This window comes from Canis aureus, chromosome 35 (assembly GCF_053574225.1).
Source record: "Canis aureus isolate CA01 chromosome 35, VMU_Caureus_v.1.0, whole genome shotgun sequence".
Lineage (NCBI taxonomy): Eukaryota > Metazoa > Chordata > Mammalia > Carnivora > Canidae > Canis > Canis aureus.
In genome coordinates, this window is record NC_135645.1 from 3,643,874 (window position 1) to 3,663,784 (window position 19,911).

A 19,911-nucleotide genomic window follows, 5' to 3' on the forward strand; every position below is an offset into this window, starting at 1 on the left:
ACCTGGACAAACCAGCACACAAGAGCCACACTAAAATGACAACTGAAAAGCTGTAATTGGGGGCACTTCTGAACATAGGCTCATGCGGAGCCATACACAGCACTGGTCTTGGGTGCAGGGTCATTGGCAGGCATCTGATGACATTTCTATGAGGGCTCCATACTTCTGAAAGGACTTTGTTCTTTTTAGCCTCTGTTAGACCCTTGTGAACCACAGGACACGATCTCTGTTCTTAGCTTGGGGGCCATAGTGGCGGAGAATGTGCTTTATTTGATGCGTTCCGGGGCCAAGTATATGATTGCCCGAGTTTCTAGAAAATCTGGAATGAGTGGACTATTTCAAAGGTAAGGCCCCACTTTATTTTTTATTATTTTTTAAAGATTTTATTTGAGAGAGAGAGAGTGCGAGAACAGTGGGAAGGGGCAGAGGGAGAAGGAGAAGCAGACTCCCTGCTGAGTGGGGAGCCTGACAGAGGGCTTGATTCCAGGACCCTGGGATCATGACCTGAACTGAGGCAGATGCTTAACGGACTGAGGCACCCAGGCATCCCCAGGTTAAGGCTCCACTTTATTTTTCATTTATTTATTTATTTTTATTTTTTTATTTATTTTATTTATTTATGATAGAGAGAGAGAGAGAGAGAGAGAGAGAGGCAGAGACACAGGCAGAGGGAGAAGCAGGCTCCATGCACTGGGAGCCCGATGTGGGATTTGATCCCGGGTCTCCAGGATCACGCCCTGGGCCAAAGGCAGGCGCCAAACCGCTGCGCCACCCAGGGATCCCAAGGCTCCACTTTAAAAGGAACTTCTTGGGTGGTAGACCGTGGAGGCTGTGGCAGTGGAGCGATGCACAAACCCCTCTTTCATTTCAACTCCACCCCTGTCAATAAGCCAACTGTTGATAAACTTTCCCTAAACCCCTGCCCAGTCCAAGAGTCCATAATAGAAAGAACATGAGAATCAGAGCGCGGCAGATACGGGTTCATGTCCCAGCTTCCCTAGTTGTAAGGATCTTCCTTATTGCTGATTTTTCTAATTGATAAATGGGAACCACATTTTTATAAAATGGATGGGACATACAACACTATGTATACCGCAGGACGTTGTACAAAACGTGACTGCCACTTCCAGCAGACAATAAATAGCCCAAACAGCTGGAGATCCCCTAAGAAAAGCCTGTACTTACAGTTCTAAAATCAGGATGTAGGATGTAGGGGACTCATAGGTGTCATGGAGAGTGATGTACTGGGGGTGCTGCAGGTGCTGAAGCAGGGCAGCCTCGTGGGCAGCTTGCTCTTTTTTCTTCATTTTTTTGCTGACGAATTTCACGGCGACATCCTTGCGGGTAGCCTTGTGAATGCACTTCTTTACTATGGAGAAACGGCCTCTGGAAGGCGAAAGGGAGAAAGCATGTTGCTAAGCTTCATCAATCAAGTAGGTCTTGTTTTATTCAAGGATGCGTGAAGTTTTATCTGAAATGGTTAGACTAACATTTTATTAGGAATCCTACTTTCCTCCTTTTAAATTATTATGTTATCTTTCAGAAAGGCCATGTTTTCCTTCCTTAGCATTTCAGGGTTCTTTGAGATGCGGAAAACTAATATCGTTTTTAGTCAATAGATTTCTCCATCACTTTGAACAACCACCACGGGGTCAGTTTTCTAAGTGGAGTATATTTCTCTAAAATACAACAATAATAATGTTAAAGAAGGAGGAATTCTACTCTGATAATTTCAAAGACTTTTTTTTTCAAAGACATTCTCTAAAGAGACAAGTTTTCTTTTTTTTTTTTCATATTATCTTGGTATTTATTATCTTGGTATCTTCCTAATATACACAAAAGTAGAGAGAATAATAGATCTGTGCACCCAGCAGCCAGCTTCAATAATTATCAACATTTTGCCAATTTTATTCCATCTATTCCTTTCCTACCTCTTGCCTTTCCCTGTAGTATTTTTAGCAAAAATCCAGATATCATGTTTTTTCACTCATAAATACTTCAGTTTGCATTTCTAATTGACAAGGACATTTAAAAATGTATAACCACCATGTCATCTTCACATCTAACCAAATTAGCCAGACCTAAAATAGAATGGTTCCCAGACTCAGCTGCAGCCCAATAGGAGCTAGTAAGAAAGTGAATTAGAAGGGGAACTGGTCAGCAATGGGACCAGAGAAAGGGAGTCAGAGGTGACAAGCAGTGCCACCCTAGGCCTGTCCCTGCGGCACCCTGACCCATGAGTAGAGGAGTCAAGAGTCCATCCCTCTAGGGGAAATGGCTGCATCCAACACCATGGGTACCACGAAGATTGTCCAGCTGACTCCTTGACCTCGCTCTGTGCTCACCAAGTGACTTTCTGACAATAATAATGTTTTTCCATGATAGATTTTCACTAAAGAAGAGAATATACCAATCAATACTAATTGATTAGCAAATACTAATTGAATGCCCATTATACAGAAGACGTTATTCTTTTTGCACAGTAAGCAAATATTTGGTCAAACTGATAGTTCTATATCATAAAATAATAAATTACCTTTTTTAAAAAAGTAATCTCTATGCCTAATCTGGGGCTCCAACTCACGGTTCTAAGATCAAGAGTTGCATGCTCCACTGACTGAGCCAGCCAGGCACCCCTTCATTATGTTTTTTTTTTTTTTTTTTTAGATTTTATTTATCTGAAAGCCAAAGAGGGAGAGAGCACGAGTGTGGGGAGGAGGAGAGGGAGAGGGACAAATAGACTCTGCATTGAGCCCGGAGCCTGAGGCAGGGCCCAATCTCATTACCCTGAGATCATGACCTAAGCCAAAGACAAGAGGGAGGCGCTCAACCACCTGAGCCACCCAGGCACCCCCATTCTGGCTTTTAACAGCACTCTCTTGTTTGATTATCAGAGGTCATTCCTTCCAGAGGACTTTGGATGCATGAAAACAATTGAATGCTAAGGAGAGCTCGCCTGAACTGAGTGGCCATGTTCAGGTGCTCCTATATCTCAATTTTTAAAAAGGGTTTTATTTATTTATTTGAGAGTGAGAGAGTTAGGGCAGAGGGGCAGAGGGAGAAGCAGGCTCCCCACTGAGCAGACAGCCTGATGCGGGCTTGATTCCAGGACCCCAGGATCATGACCTGAGCCAAAGTCAGCTTAACCGGCTGACCCACCCAGGTGCTCCTGTACCTCAGTTTTTTTTAAAAAATTGTGCTTATCGAAGTTATGCATCCCCATGATTTAAAAAGTCAATTAGCTTTAAGGTTTCTTATTAAAACAAATAGTATCCCATCCTCCCACCCCCATTTTCCTCACCTAAGTGGCAGTTTAACATACTAGTTAATTATATTTTAGCCTATTGTTTGGGTAGTCTATGTCTGTGTGGCTAATTCTTGGTGTTTGACACCAACTCTGGAAAGGGAGATGTTATCCTCTCTCCCCTCCCTGTCCCCATCACATGGCCACTTTCTCCATCCCGTCCTCCCAGCAGAATGATATTTTAATCAATATTCAGGGTTTCCGTTATTGCAACTAGGTCAGGGGCTATGCACAGTTGAAGCTCAGTAAACTACGAATATTTTCCTTTTCGTGATAGAATTCAGTCCTCATTTCTGACAAAGAGTGCTCCTTCTGAGGACCACTCCAAGATTAATCTGGGACTAAGAAGTCACTGCAGGGTAACTGAGTGGTGGTTTATATTGTAGTTCAGTCCTCAAAGCCTTGCTCAGCTTCAGTGCTTTGTGTTCTATCTCTGCACAGCTTGAAAGCAGCCCAGGATTTGTGTTGTTCCATGCACAGAATTAGGGGATCTCCTTCTTTGGCTCTTCTCATTGAGATTTCCCACACATTCTTTGGCTCCCATGGGCCCGTCTTTCTAGATGGGATTCCTTCAGAGTTTTAGCTTCTTGCTTAAGTTAAAGCAAGGAGACAAAGAAGGGAGGCAGGGAATGGCATTTTCCTCCTTTGTTCAGCTTGAAGGGGATCCTCTTTCCTGCCTTTTGGCCAGAACGATGGGTTTCTTTTGGAGCTGCTCCCTGTGCATGCTGCTCAGTTCCCTAGTTTGGCCCACCCTTGGGTTAAACCCAACAAACCAACCAGAGAATTCACTGCCACTGTCCTGGACTCGCTTCAAGTTTTAACTGAGCTCCCCATTCTCCCTGTTATTTGCTTTTCAGAATCTTGAGGTAGTTGCTTTTTGGTATTTTGTCCGGGGATTCTGGTTGTCAGTGGGAGAGATGGGCTACCATGGGCTTACTGTCTACCTTGGCCCGCTCTGGAAGCTGGCTGACTCTAAAAGCTGGAGACTGAACAGTGTTTGGAAGCTTTGAGTGTGGGGGGTGGAGCCTGTCAGCTCGCCCAATCACTGTAGGGTGGATCTGAGTGGATGGTTTAGTTGGGAAAGCTCCAAAGTCAGTATCTTTAAGACTTTCTTCTTGGGCTGGCCAGATTTCCCAGAGAAAGATCCTCCTACTTCCTGCCTGGGCAGAGAAGCCCCAATTGTCCGCTTGTAGAAGCTGAGTGGTTAAGAAAGCTGGGGTCCCGAAGACCCAGCATGGATACAGTCTCGTAACGGGCCTGTCTGCAGGGAGGTTCTGCTGCCCCGCACTGTGCCAGCATCCCTGAGAACAGAGGCACTTGGTTTTACCCTGTCTGGAGAATGGACCTCCAGCCTTTTCCTGGATGGGGTGGGACAGTCCTACAGCTGCCTGCAGCTGGAGAGGAGATCTGGAGCCACAATCTCTCACACAGAGTGTCAGCCCATCCTTCCAATTTCAGCATCCTCTTTACACCACTTTGCCGAGGTACTTGACGCTGTCAGGACCCAGGCCTTTGAGGAATTCTGCTGCAAAAGTTGTACTGGCTCTTACTTGACCCCACAACTGACTTGGATTGAGTTCCCCAGGTCTCCTAGGTCATTTGTCACTCTCTCACTTGTTTTCTGCTTGGATTGTGTTACTATAGTTGTCTCTCCTTCCAGTGTCCTCCTCCTTATGTGCCTGATCAGAAAAATTCCTTTAGTGGAGATTCAGTGATTCACAGATGGCCGTGGTCAACTTGCAGTCCTGCCCTGGCCCTCCTACTTTTTTGGATCATGTACAGGTAACCAGTCAGCATTCCCAGGGGACAACCCTCTGGCTTCTTTACATTGCAGTGGTGCCCATCTAGCTTATTTCGGGCTAACCGTGCCATGCTCAAATACTCTTTCCTTCTGTAGATGGACTTCAGGAGTGAAGGTATTTCTTTTGCACCATCGTTTTTATAATACTTAATTACCATTTTTAACAATATAGTCCTATAGGCCCAGAATTTTAGGTTTAAGTGTAATAGAGAACGTTGACTCACTTTTATGGCTCACAGATACCTTTCGTGTGTCTCACATAAGTATGTGTTTTATTTCCCTTCTATTAACATACAGTATTTTTGAAGGATCTTCTGAAAATACGAGGATTCTACTTGGAGGGGAAAAACCTTCAGATTGTTGGGGATGAGATTAAAAAAAAATCAATTGTTTTGAACAGATCAGAAACTTGATCTCACCTTTGGGAAATACTAAAACATGCACCTCTTCTAGCTAAAACATGCCTTAGCCTATGGCTATCAACAACAAATGCACGTCTTGGGAAGGAATTCAGTGGTGCGTCTAGGTGATATAAGCAGTTTCATTTAGAACCAGGTGGAGATTATACTAGAATCATACCTAGCTTCACAAAACTTCAATACAATGGGGCAAACTACATTTTAATTGCTAGAGCTTATTTTTTGACAAAAATTGCTACAGTGAGCGACCACATATGCTAGTAAAACAAACACAGGCTTCAGAATTGGGTAGCTCAAGGTTGGAACCTTGGCTCTACACTTACCAGTTGCGGGACCTCAAAATCATTACATAACAAAGCCTGGGTTCTTTTTCCCGGAAATCTACTCAAACACCACCTCACGGTGTGGTAAGGATTAGATTAAACACATCTCATATAATATCTGTATGGTATTTGGAACACTATAGATACTCAATAAGCATCATCATCAACATCGTGTAAATTTCCATTGGCCTTTTTTATTCCTCCCTCTATCCACACAAAGTAGAGTGAAGGTTGGTTTTTGAAGAAAGGTTTAATGATGAAAGGTCATGAATTACATTGTGACTCCTACCTAAGAAATGGGAAAGACAAACATTTGGGCTCTCTCCACAATCTGTCACAATTACCCCACTTAGGAAATTTTATGCTTCATTGGGAGACGTCAATCAGAGGCACAGATGATGGTAATGGCCCACCGTTAGTGGGTGCTCTTTTATTTATACATCTGGGGAGGGTGGAGGACTTCCAAGAGCTATCCACCTTCTCACCTAGACCACGTGCAAACTAATGCACACATAGAGATGAACCTCCCTTTTGTTTCTTTCCATCAACTCTTTTGTGAGGCAGGTGACAGATTTTTTGTTTCATTAAAAGTCATATTTTTAAGGACACACCTTTCTAACCAAACTAGAGAGAAACAGAGTTTGTGTGTGTGTGTGTGTATGGGGAAGGGGGGTACCAGACTGGAAATATCCATAAAACAATGTGATTGGGCTTGACATATGGACATATATAGAGACCTGAACCAAGAATTAGTGGTTATACCTTCTTCTCAGGAATGCATGGAACTTCTAATGAAAAACTGACCACGTACTGCAAGTAAAGCAAGTCCCAACAAAAGTCAAAGGGTCAGCATCATATAGATCAAGTTCCTCAACTACAATGTGATTAAGTTAGAAATCAGTAACAAGATAATTTGTAAAAACCTCACAGTTGGAGATTTTATAATATTTCTATTACAATTAGGTCAAAGAAAAAAAAATCACAGTTGACCTAAATGATAATGAAAGCGCCACGTATCACAACTCAGGAGCCGTTGCTAAAATAATACTTTGAAGTCTGGGACTTAAATCCATATATTAGAACAGAAGAAAGGCTGACAGTTGATGAGTGAATCCTCCGACTTAGTGTAAAAAAAAGTGCAATAAAAATACACATAAATGTTCTAATTTTTTCTTACTCTAGCGAGAATACATTTAGTAAGGAAAACAACACTAAAAGCAAGTCATTATTCTGATGTGATGATGTTAAGTGCTCACGAACGAAGGAAGTGAAAACAAGGTCATTACCTTCCAATTTCATTCAGCTCAGTATAAGCTGAATCAAAATTTTCCTTCCAAGAAATGGTGGCACCATCAGCAGCAGCATCTTTGGAAGAGAGAGAATCCGTTTATACTGAGGAAGTCATACAAGAATAAAGAAAAGGTCAACAGAAAAGCTCCTGCATGGCCCCAAAGCAATTCTCGTGACCAAATATGGAGTCTAACTCGGTGGGAAAATGCCAGGATTCTCTGAAATGTGATTTAAAAAAATATCATCAAAGGGGACGCTGTCAGGACAGAGTCAGCAACCCCCCCACCCCCACCCCTGTGCCATCTACAGAAACAAAAGAAAACTCGGGACAATCAGAGATGTAACCTCTGGGTATTTTAGAAATTTGGTAGAAAAAATTAAGAGAAAGAAAAACACATGGGAGGTCTAGAAAAGCCAGTGAGAATCAGGGCTGAGGGGGCAGCAGCCGAGGTTAGGGGACGAGTTACAGGCCCAGAGCGGGGAAGGAGAATGTGCTCAGAACCTCCTAACCGCGGTCACGGTCACTCTGCTGCGTCAGTGAGGGCTCCCGGCACTCTGAATGATTGAGCTTAGCCCCAAATACAGGCCTGAGCACAACGTGTGGCAGCAATACCTTGTATGATGTGTTCATTTCACACACACACACACACACACACACACGTGCACACTCACACAAGCATACACGCCGAGACGCATTTGTGCTGTCCTGGGGACCAAGTCTCACAAGGTGCAAAACAGGGGGCAGGATTTAGTCAGCGGCTTGGGAGGCGAGGACCCAGCGGGCCAGGGGCTCTTCCGACCTGGACGCCCTCAGGCCACCCAGAGCACAGCCAGGCTCACGCTCAGGTGCCTGTGTCTGTGGAATTCTGATGAAACAGAGACCCAGGGCCCAGGGTTCCCAGCGAGTCATGGGTCCAAGGGAGCAAAGCCGCTGGGAGGGAGCTGAGCCCCTGGGGACAGCCCCTCCCAGACCCAGCTAGGGGACAGGGGCTGGATGGTAGCTGAAGGCCCTAGAAGGCTTGTGAGGCCGCCCTGGACACCCTGGGATCCCCTTAGCCCAGAAACACACAGGCTTGTGGTCTCTCCAGGGCAGTGACCTCCTCCACCCCGACACACACGGGCCACTCCCTCGTGCCAGCACGGAACCCCAAACTACTTGGGGATTTCTTCAGGCTGACAAGTGTGCTCTTCCAAAATGTTCTTGGATGGGCGGCCCGGGCGGCTCAGCGGGTTAGCGCCGCCTGCAGCCCAGGGCGTGATCCTGGAGACCCGGGATCGAGTCCCACGTCGGGCTCCCTGCGTGGAGCCTGCTTCTCCCTCTGCCTGTGTCTCTGCCCCTCTCTCATGAATAAGTAAAAAAACCAAAATGTTCTTGGGACCAAGGTGGCTTGCTGAGACAGTGAACAGGTGGGATTTGTAAAATACTCACACCTAGCTAGTTGTAGGTGTATCTAAATTATCTGACACGTCTACATAAAAATGTACCCACCCTGAGGAGCGCCTGGGTGGTTCCGTTGGTTAAAAGTCGGCCTTTGGCTCAGGTCATGATCCCAGGGGCCTGGGATGGGGCCCCAGGTGTCGTGCTCCCTGCTCAGAGAAGAGCCTGTTTCTCCTTATCCCTCTGCCCCTCTCCCCACTCACACGCATGCTCTCCCTCTAATAATAATAAACAAAAAAAATCTAAAAAAACCCCGTATCCACCTCGAAAAAAGACATTCTGGGAAGGCTGGGTATGGGGAAACTATCAAATACTCTTTTTGATCCAGATCTTTCAACTGTGCTGCTTTCGTCTCCCCAGTTTAAGTGGTGAATAGGGCTGAGATGCTGCGAGGCTCACTCCCGCCAGGAAGGGGTTCCCAGGGGAGGGGACGTTGGGTGTTCCCACCTAGGAAAGGGGGCAGATAGCGTCCAGGTGACTCCTGACTCCTGCCAGCCCCTCTCTGTTCCTGGAGACGTACTCAGGTGCTCAGGGACCCTGGTAGGCCCAGGGTAGACACGGTGGTGGGACCGTGGTGGGGGTGGGGACCTCACTTTTGCTCCGGGTGAAAAACCAGACTTTTCAGCAGGTGTCTGCAACTGACGCTGACTTGAGTCCCTCGAGCCTCTTACTTGGCTGAGCGGCCGGCCCATCCAGGTGGCCCCACCTGGCCAGGCGTCCCCCTCCGTGCCCCGGGGAACCCCACTCCGGGGACTCACCGTACTCCGGGAGTCGCACGAACTCCGAGGGCTCGCTGGGAAGGCTGATCCCCCAGGGGTTACTGGCGCTGACTCTGAACTGATAGGGGCTCCCGGGACTGAGGTCCTCGATGACCAGGTAGGTGTCCAAGGTCGAAGCTACCGACTGCTGCCAGGCCTGGGAACCTAGTGCGCGATTTCCGAGGAGCGGGGAAGAGAAAAAGCCAGGGGGACATCGTTGCAGAGGCCTTCGGCAAGCAAACAAAGGGACGTCGACGCACTGCATTCAAGGAACAGTTGTGCTTGCTGCCTGGGTCACCTGCGGCCCCGCGGACGCGGGGGGCCCGCAGAGGGGGCGAGAAGGCCGAGGTCGATTGTGCAGGACTTACCGAAGGATGGGTGGCCACTTTTTAACGAGGCATAAAAATGTGTTATAAATAACAAGATGAAAGAAAATACGCATTTGGAAGCGGAAACAGAGGGGAGCCGGCCAGGCCCCAGCACTCCACGCGTGAACCACACTGTGCAAGGCGGCCGCGTAACCCTCTCCTTTCACTTTCACACTTAAACCGCCAGAAATCCCGCGGGGTGGGGAACGTGGGAAACTGAGGCTCAGAAAGAGGAGATGATTTTCCTCAAGCCAAGTGGCATGATGGGCTGAGAGCTGAGCCGGCTGCAGAGTACTAGCCTTGCAGACGTGTCCCCTGGCTCAGCGCGACCCCTTCTGGGCCAAGAGGGGGAGACCCAAGAGCGCAGCAGCTTCACAAAGATGCAGAAACCATCAGCTTTGTTGCGTAGACGAAAGAAGAGTTGAAATACTCTGAGTAGTGGCGAGTAAAACAAGTGATTTGGGTTCTGGGCACAAACAATTGCTGGAAATTCAGCTGTGTAATTCCCCATGTGGTTCAGGGACGTGCTGTTAACAACCAGAGCTACCGGCAGCCTCTTGTGTAACCGATTCTTGCTAACAGGCCACAGGTTCGGGTGCTTCTAACTGCGATGAAGGTGTGCACCCTTAGCAGGTAAACATAACGAACTTACAAAAACGAATGGTTTTTAAGAATCATTATATGCACATATGTATATAAAATTTAGAGGTCACACAAAATATATATGAGATCTATATTTATATATGTGATCTCTAAATTTCATCTGGGGGTGGGGGGTAAAGCCCTGCTTGTGCTACCCTCGTTATCACTCCGCGGGAAGGATCAGGAGCCAGTGAACTTGACACCTGGGTCTAATGCCCACCCTGCCTCTTAGGAACTCCTGTCTCGTGTTCCTTAACTTTCTTTAGGTCTTAGCTTCCTCATCTGTAAAATGGGCCTGATTGCCCCATTTGTCTGGGTGATGGGGCTTATTAAGGACAGAAATGCATGCAGAGGCAGGCAGGAGGCCTGCCACACGTCACTATCACTTTGGCAAAAACGCCTGCTTGAAGCTAGAGACCAGAAGGAGGCTGTAGTCTGGCACTGAGGTCTTTACGCTCAGTTGGAAGACACAGGAAGGAACAGGCTGGAGGGCATGGAAGCAAGTAGTTTAGGACTCTGAAGGGTCTCCTTTTGAGAAAGAGAAGAAAGAAAAAGAAGAGTGGGGGAAGCCAGCGCACCTTCCTCTCTGTACTCCACGGTGTAACCAGAAATTGTGCAGTTGCCCGTGCTGGAGGGAGGCAGCCAGCGGAGGATCACGGAGGTGCAGCTTCTCTCCTGGGCAATGGGGCGGTTAGGGGCCGCTGGGACACCTTCGGGACAGAAATTATGGTCAAGTGCTATTCCTGCAGAACGTGGCATTTTACACCAAGGTTGCACATTACCTAGGAAACCATACCCTCCCCGTGTCTCAAATTTTTTCTCTGGCCTTCTTCACCAAGGGGCGTACCTTTCCCCAGGCCCTGGAGAGGCCCGGCAGATACTCCTGGGGGCTAGGAGTTCTTCCTTGGGCTAAAGACTGCACGCTGGACGTAAAGCTTGGCCAGAGGAGCCATGCAGGAAGGCATGGGGGGCCGCAGGTTAGCTCTCAGCGAAGATTCCTTCTCTTTGCCTTTGCTGGACCTTTACTTTGGGATTTCACAATGGACCTTTTGTTCCCCAGGTCCCAGGGAGCCCTTGTAACGTCCACTTAAAATGTTTGATTAACACAAATTCATAGAAACAGGAAATAGAAAGGTGGGTGGCTGCCAGGGACGGTGGGGAGAGGGAACGGGAGCTGTTATTGAATGGATATGGGATTTAGTTTTGCAAGAGAAGAGTTCCAGGGATTGGTCATACAACAATACGAATGCACTCAACACTACAGGATGTACACTTAACATTGGTTAAGATGCTAAATTTCATGTTACAGGTATTTTACCATAATAAAAAAATATTTTAAAAGTCTAAAAAGCATTAGACTAGCAAAGAGCCTGTACCTTGCACTTTAACCGTAGCAGATGTAGACGTGGTGCCGTGGTCATTTGTTGCTATGCAGGTATAAATCCCACTGTCTTGGGGCATCAGATTGCAGATCTTCAGGGTGATTTCTCCCGAATCACTAGAGATACCAAAAAGATGCTCTTCAGACTCCAGGAATGAGACAATTGACTGCTGGGTAAAATCCCATAGAGTGGACACACGGTGCGCTGAGCTGAATCCTCAGGCCCAAAGTATCCTCCAGCTCTGACTTTCCCAACACACCTTGGGGGATCACCTTGTCTTTCTATGCTCCCATTTCTTTGTGGGGGGAAATTCTTGCCACCCTCATCTCCCATGTTTGTTGTACATCAGGTACAGGGATAGAAAAGGAATGCAACGAGAGAAGAATCAGAAAATGGTTTGAAATCTATAAAGTCCTATACGATATTACTGGTTTTATTACCACTAGCAACTTTGTCCTAAAATATTCTCAGCCTCACACATCAGTAACAAATGGTACAAGAAAATGGAGGGATGGGACGCCCGGGGGGGTCAGCGGTTTAGCTCCTGCCTTGAGCCCAGAGCATGATCCTGGGGTCCTGGGATCAAGCCCCATGTCGGGCTCCCTGCGTGGAGCCTGATTCTCCCTCTGCCTGTTCTCTACCTCTGTGTGTGTGTGTGTCTCTCTCTCTCATGAATAAATAAATCTTAAAAAAAAAAAAAAAGGAAAATGGAGGGTTATCTGGGTGGTGGAGTCGGTTAAGCATCTGACTTGGTTTTGGCTCAGGTTATGACCTTGGGGTCCTGGGATTAAGCCCCATGTTGGGCTCCATGCTCTGCACAGAATTTGCTTAGGATTCTCTCTCCTTCTCCCTCTGCCCTCCCCCATGCTCTTTTTCTTTCTAAAATGCGTGAATAAATCTTAAAAAAAAAAAAGAGAGAGAGAGAGAAAAGAAAATGGAATGACTGAGAATCAAGATACTTAAGTATTTCAAACTCTACTATGGGACCCTCAAAACAATTAAGTGAATTAAGGAAAGGACACATTTCACCACTAAATGCTAACTTCCCCAGTAGTCCCAATCGGGGGTCTAGGATATCACAAGGGAAACACTGCTCGGAAAGGGTGAAATGCAGCAATCACGGTCAACCCCGCTCCCTCCCCACAGCCTGCTGCTCTTTTGGATCCTCACCAAGCACTGACTCTCACACCAAGTTCCAGGGGTCCACTGATCTTAGGACCTGGCCATCCCTGGCCATCTTTGCTGGGCATACCATTTCATATGAATAAAATTTTTTTTTTAAGATTTTATTTATTTATTCATGAGAGACATACAGAGGCAGAGGCACAGGCAGAGGGAGAAGCGGGCTCCATGCAGGGAGCCCGACGTGGGACTCGATCCCCAGGACTCCAGCATCACACCCTGAGCCAGAAGGCAGATGCTTAACCGCTGAGCCACCCAGGTGTCCCCCTATGAACAAAAATTAAGTTAATGGATGGGAGTTTGATTCTAGATGATTCTTTGATAAATGCTTAAGCACTTAGGGCTTGCTACTGCTTGTGCACTGTAAACAGCAGTACGCCATAAAGTTCATCCTCAGTAGCAATAAATAAATAATAACAGAATGATTTGGAGGCAGTCAACTGAGTTTTTTTTTTTTTTTTTTTTTTTTAATAAAAAGCCTTTCTGTGTAGAAGCATATTTATGGCTGGATTTTGTGTTTAACATTGCATATTTTGGAGCGAGTCTTTTTTCCCCCCTTCTTCTATGGAAATTGTTCTTAGGCTAGTGGAGGAATTAAATAGATCACTGTTTCACTGGAACCCCGAGGGACACAAAGGGAGCAGGATATTGGGATGTGAGACCCACATCCCTTCCATAGGTCTGGAGCCTTTGCCTCTGCTGCTGACATACAGAGTGTCTTGGGGATCCTTCGGGAAAGATCAACCAACCAGGTGAATGTAAGTCAGTGACTGTCAAAGCTCTTTGATGGTATGGTTTATGCTTGACCTGAGAAATAAAGGTTTATGTTTCTATTTGTTGAATGTGGGTCTAGAATACAGTCTTTCCAAACTATTCGTGTAGGTTCAGGTGTGCCTGTGTGATGCTGAGCAGCGTGTGACCCTGTGCTGCGCATCACCCAGCTGTCTGACAGGCTCAGTGGCAGGCCGCAGTGAGTGGTGGGGGCCGTGCCCACAGCACGGCTGTGTGAGAGCACTGTCTCGAGAGCACGCTTTCATGAGCCACCCATGTTGGTTTTTTTTAAATTTTTTAAAAAATTTATTCATGAGAGACACACACAGAGAGAGAGGCAGAGACACAGGCAGAGGGAGAAGCAGGCTCCATGCAGAAGCCCGATGTGGGACTTGATCCCAGGTCTCCAGGATCACGCCCTGGGCCAAAGGCAGGTGCTAAACCGCTGAACCACCCAGGGATCCCCGCCCGTGGTTTTTGACTCAATTTCTCTCCTAGCCAAGGCCAAATATTTGTGCCAGAATAAGCTCCAAAGCAGCTGTCCTCCCGCAGAGGCGAGGTAACCCAAACAGCAGCTGCCCCGAGGTGCTGGGGGTGTCCACGTGGGGCGATCCACTTACCAGGAGGAGACGGTGTATGTGGCCGAACTGTTGTCAGTGTCAAGGATGTTCTGGTCTGGCCCCTTCCAGGTGATGGTGGGCTTTGGCCGTCCACAGACTTTGCACTGCAACGTCACTGTGTCCCCGAGCAAGCAGGTCACATCCACCAAGGGCACAAGGAACTCCGGGGCCACTGTGGTCAAAGCGACGTAAATCAACATTTAGAACAAACAGAACAAATAGTCATTTTACAACACAACCTTCTCATCCCCCCACCCCATGTGTGATGATTCAAATAACCTTCAGCTTAATACTGTTGGACCATCTGTGTCCCATTAAGAAGTATCTTACAAATAGTAAATGTTTATCGTAGAAAATCAGGAAATACAGATAAAAGAAGGAAAAGCTCCACGATGTCCTTCCTGGTACAGAGGTTACTACTGCGAACATTTTGGTCTAATCCATACACCTTTGGCTTTAATCCACACACATTTTCTTCCACAAATCATACGTGTTGCAAGTTGTGGTCTTTTCCAACCCAGCAGTGTATCCTAAACACCTTTCCTTGTCCATAGCGCGGAACTACATCACCATTGTGTACGGCCTCTTCCTCACTGATGGACTTGCCACATTTATTTAGCCAATCCCCATGTTGTCAATCCTACTTTTTAACTCACCTTCTTGGATGAAATTTGGATTTAAGATCTGAAAGACACAAAGAAACAGAAAATTGCTTAAATCCTAAACTAGTAAAAGAGAACAGGAGGGCTTTTTTTTTTTTTTTTTTTTTTTTTTAACCCTAGTGAGTAAAAAAGAAGTACAGTTTAGGGAGATGGAGCCTGGAGTCCAGCCTTTATTGTTTGCGACCGTGTCCCCGTGGCAGTCCCCACCCCGGGGCACCTGCTCAGCCTTCCTCTCTACGCTGGTTCTGCACGTTCCTCTGGGCGGCCCAGGGCCCCAGGCAGGTGTATCAGGGCCCCAAGCTCTGCTGGCTGCAGCTGGCCTTTCCCTCTCGCATTTCCCTTCCTCACGGCTCTTCCTCCCGGTCAGATGTGTAAAGGCCGCCCTCCCTGGCCTCCTTCCACATGCACTCGAGCAAGGCATTGGTGCCGATTCTTCCCGGCATCACGGATTTTCAAAAACAGAGCACCTGATGTGGGCCAAACCGGAAGGGCCGTTGACATTAACCGATGACCTCTAACCCAATGGTTTCCTCCCACATGTAGCCCCCTCCCTCCCAGGAGGGGAATGTTCCCTTCAAGCAGCTACACGCGGAGCTTGTCTGGTGGGGAAGGTCCTCCCGTCCATCCTCTCCCCAGCGTGGCCTCCTGTCGCCCAAGCCTCCATGGGGCAACTTGTAAAGCACTGACCTAGGGGGTCTAGTCCTTTCGGCTGCTTAGGTGAGACAGACCCAGGCCCACTAAGCATCAGTCGCATGACTGGTTGGCAGAGGCACCGCGGGGGCTCTTTACACACACTTTAAAGGCCGCCTCGTGTCCCCATGGCTTGTCACGGAAGGTGGACTTCTGGCCAACTAGCCATGCCGAAAAGTCACCCCTTCTTGATTTTTCTCTCATCTTTTGTTTTATCGCTAAGCACACGAGTGCAGGTTCACCCTTGGTGGGGTGAACAAAACATGGATTTTGGAGTCAGAAAGTCTGGGGCTCACCTCCTTTGTTTCGTATGATAATCATTTATGATCTATTATATCATTTTCCTTCCCTATAAAATGGGGATAAATAATACTTGTTGCAAAGTGTTATTGCAGAGATCGAGTGAGAAATATATGTCAAGTGTTGGCACAATGCTTGACGGATAACAAGCGTTCAGTGACCACTTAAGTAAAGAAAGATGATCTACTGCCCTACGACCCAGCGATTGCACTGCTGGGGATTTACCCCAAAGATACAGATGCAATGAAATGCTGGGACACCTGCATCCCGATGTTTCTAGCAGCAATGTCCACAAGAGCCAAACTGTGGAAGGAGCCTCGGTGTCCATGGAGAGATGATGGATAAAGAAGCTGTGGTCTATGTATACACTGGGATATGACTCAGCCATTAGAAATGGCAAATACCCACCATTTGCTTCAACATGGGGGGCCTGGAGGGTATTATGCTGAGTGAAATAAGTCAATCGGAGAAGGACAAACATTATAGGGTCTCATTCATTTGGGGAATTTAAAAAATAGTGAAAGGGAATAAAGGGGAAAGGAGAAAAAATGATTGGGAAATATCAGAAAGGGAGACAGAACATGAGAGACTCCTAACTCTGGGAAACGAACTAGGGGTGGTGGAAGGGGAGGTGGGCGGGAGGGTGGGGGTCACTGGGTGACGGGCACTGAGGGGGGCACTTGATGGGATGAGCACTGGGTGTTATTCTGTATGTTGGCAAATTGAACACCAATAAAAAATAAATTTACAAGAAAAAAAAAGAAAGCTGATCTAATTCTAGTCCTTTCCCTTCCACTAAGCAGCCTATTGTTACAGAGGCTTTTCTCCAAATTTCTGTTGTCAAATTCTTCTCTGCTCCATAACGAAGCCAGACAGCTCACGTGCCTCCCAAATGGCCCATTGCGGCCTTCCTACTCATCTCCCTGTAGCCACTCATGTCCTGTGTGAACACAGTTTCTGCTGCTGCTTCCCTTACGCGGGATCCACGTGAGCCCTTTGGAGCAAGATGCTATCTCCCCCCTTAGGATTCTCCTTGGCGAACCAATTGCCCACATGTACCACTCCGGGTTCCCACGAGGTGAGCTGCGCAAAACTGCAATGCCAACTCTTGGGGCTGCGTGTCTTGAGACTGAGCACTACGGGGCCCTCTGCTAGTCTCAAAGGTCATGTGCACCACTGCCCGGCCTTCCTTAAAATCAGTGGTTCTCAATCTTTAACCTGGGCAGCTTAAAAAACATTAAAAGACCGATGCCTGGACCTTAGGCCTAGAGATTCTTCTAGTTGGTGTGAAGTGGGGGGCCGGGCGTGAGGATTTTTGAAAGCTGCTTGCAGTGAATCAACAGGCCGCCCTGGTTGGAGGGCAGCTGCTGAGAGCACCCTCTATCCAAGGGAACCGGCCTCCGGGAAACCAACTCCCTGCCCCTGAGGCTCCTCTGGGGTGGGGTGGGGATATGTGGGGGCATCTGGTAGAGGCTGCTTTTCCCACACCTAAGAGACCCCTTCTAGGTGAGGAAGCCCAGGGCTGTGGCAGGGGGACAGCCAGGGAGCATGGTAGGCAGCAGCACGTCACTCGTGGCAGTGCCGGGGAGGCCACAAAGGTCTCCTCCAGGCTTAGGCGAGGCCGAGAGAAGGACATCTGGACCATCAGCTCACAGTCAAAGAAAAGGAGATAAAGAAGATTTTCTAAATGTTATCAGTGCTTATCACAGGGTGATGAGATCAAGGGCGGCTGTTCCCCCCTTCAGAAAACATTGTTACCTCCTCCAGGCTGCTGCAAGATTTTGCAAGATAGATGCCAGAATGGAGGCCCTACCCTGAGGATTTATAAAATGTCTGAATTTTGAGAGATTTTTTTTTTTCTTTCTCTTCTTACCTGGGAGTTCCAAAAATCCTGCAGTCAGTGTGTTTCACTTTTGTAATGTTTTTTAAAGGAAAAAAAAGGTGGGACACCTGGGTGGCATCTACATTTGGCCCAGGGAGTGATCCTGGAGACCTGGGATCGAATCCCGCATCGGGCTCCCTGCATAGAGCCTGGTTTTTCCTCTGCCTGTGTCTCTGCCTCTCTCTGTGTGTCTTTCGTGAATAAATAAAATCTTAAAAAAAAAATAAATAAAGGGAAAAAGGGCACAGTTGGAGCTCCTAGACTGTAGGTTCCTCAAGGACAGGAGCACATTACCCTTCTTGTACCTCAGACCTCTAGCCTGGCTTCTGCTGTGAAATGGGCATTTAATACATGCTGGTCTGTTGGATGAATATTTGATCTTTGTCCTCATTCCAGTTCTTCCAAGAATTGGGAATGGCTCATAAGTAGAATCTGGAACTAGGTCCGGACAAGCTATAAAATAATTACCCCAGGGCATATTTCTAATAATATTCAACCAGAACCTGCTTTTAAACACAGAGGGAAAGCAAACTTTTGGGAAAATGATGAAAAAAAAAAAAAACCAATAAAATCCATTGCCTCTGAGAAAGGAGGCTCTCAGAGGCCTTCCACATGGGAGGGAACGTAAGCTTCAGCAGCAGACAGAGCACATTGGTCCAGGCCCCAAGCCAGACAGGCTCTCTTGCCTTGGACAACTTTCTTAAGCAGCTTAGGCCTCAGTTTTAGCTGTAAATTGGGGATAATCATGCCCACGTGAAAGCTCGTTGGACCCAAGGGCTCATTTGTTTGAGGATTTATTGAGCTGCCTGTTGGCTGTGGTCAACAGTGAGCAAGGCTGACACGCTCACCGCTCTCTTTGGGCTGAACCCCTGGTGGGGGGGGAGATGGAACTCAGTGACCTCTGCACGCGTCCAGGATGGCGCCTGGCTGATGTTAACGACCAGCCCTCCACAGACACGGAGCCCTGCCTTCTCGCTCGTCCCAACGCCCCTGTTAGGACTTTAGGGTAGAAACGATTTGGGAACGCTGCCAGCTTCGTCCAGTGGCCTGTGTGTTCCATCCTGATGGGAATCCACAAGGGAGTAAGACAGTGATTACACAGCAGGAGTGACAGGGAGGAGACAAATGACACATGGAAGAGACACATGGCACGTTTCTATGTGAACATTTTAAGTGGGGTTTCATGAATCCGCACTGTGGTAGTACTTCCATAAAACAGCACCCCAAACTGCTGTATAGGGAATTTCTTGCCTTTTGCCTCTTCCTCATCACTCCCAACTGCATTCAGGATATTATTAAACACACACATTGTCTAAAAAGCAAATCTGGGCACTGGGAGGCTCAGTCAGTGGAGCGTCTGCCTTCGGCTCAGGTCATGATCCCAGGGTCCTGGGGTGGAGCCCCTCATCAGGCTCCCGCTCAGCGGGAAGTCTGCTTCTCCCTCTGCCTCTGCCTCTCCCTTGTCCCCCGCTCGTGCTCTCTCTCAAATAAATAAATAAAATCTTTTAAAAAATGAAAAAAAAAAAGCAGCTCTTCCTAGTTTGGATGTAGACTTAGTGGGAAGTTGGAGAGAAAGGTTGCCAACAAGCCTTCCTTGCAGGTTCTCTGTCTGGAAGGGGCCGTGGAAGGCATCAATCTTCATCCCTCTGCCTCTGGCCTGGCCCAAGCGTTGCCGATAATGGTAATAACACCAGTGATTCATGTAACATTATCTAGTTGGCAGAAACCACTCACAAACTCCTTCATTTGCTCATCCCAAACTCTGGGAGCATGTGCCAAGCAGGTGTTATTTGTTCCTATTTCCAGATGAGACAGGGAAGTACGTGTAAGGTCACACAGCACTCCTTCCACGCCATTGCATTCCGGGCACAGGCAAGGTCTTGGAAAAGCATTGTGACACTTCGTCATTGATGCCAAAGGCCTCCCTACTTACCTTTGCTCCCCAACCTTCTTTGCATCCTATTTCTACCTAGCCCTCCCCTTTCAACTCCTTTAGCAAGGACCGAGAGCCTGGCTGAAATCCACGCTAATGCTTTTTCTGACTTTGACTCTGGATTATGCCCATGGAAGATTCCTCTC

The 19,911-nt window shown here is 47.5% G+C and overlaps 1 protein-coding gene across 16 annotated transcripts in view; it reads right to left on the reverse strand.

The window, feature by feature from the left end:
• Nucleotides 1-19,911, reverse strand: part of KALRN (kalirin RhoGEF kinase) — a 660,095-nt gene that overhangs the window by 10,447 nt on the left and 629,737 nt on the right. For all 16 annotated transcript variants that reach the window (XM_077884356.1, XM_077884355.1, XM_077884353.1 and 13 more), the window contains 7 exons: nt 14,955-14,982; nt 14,299-14,470; nt 11,720-11,841; nt 10,922-11,053; nt 9,334-9,498; nt 7,134-7,212; nt 1,186-1,386 (listed from right to left, as the gene is read on the reverse strand). In XM_077884356.1, coding sequence (XP_077740482.1) covers nt 1,186-1,386; nt 7,134-7,212; nt 9,334-9,498; nt 10,922-11,053; nt 11,720-11,841; nt 14,299-14,470; nt 14,955-14,982 — 899 coding nt within the window. The remainder of the gene's footprint in view (nt 1-1,185; nt 1,387-7,133; nt 7,213-9,333; nt 9,499-10,921; nt 11,054-11,719; nt 11,842-14,298; nt 14,471-14,954; nt 14,983-19,911) is intronic.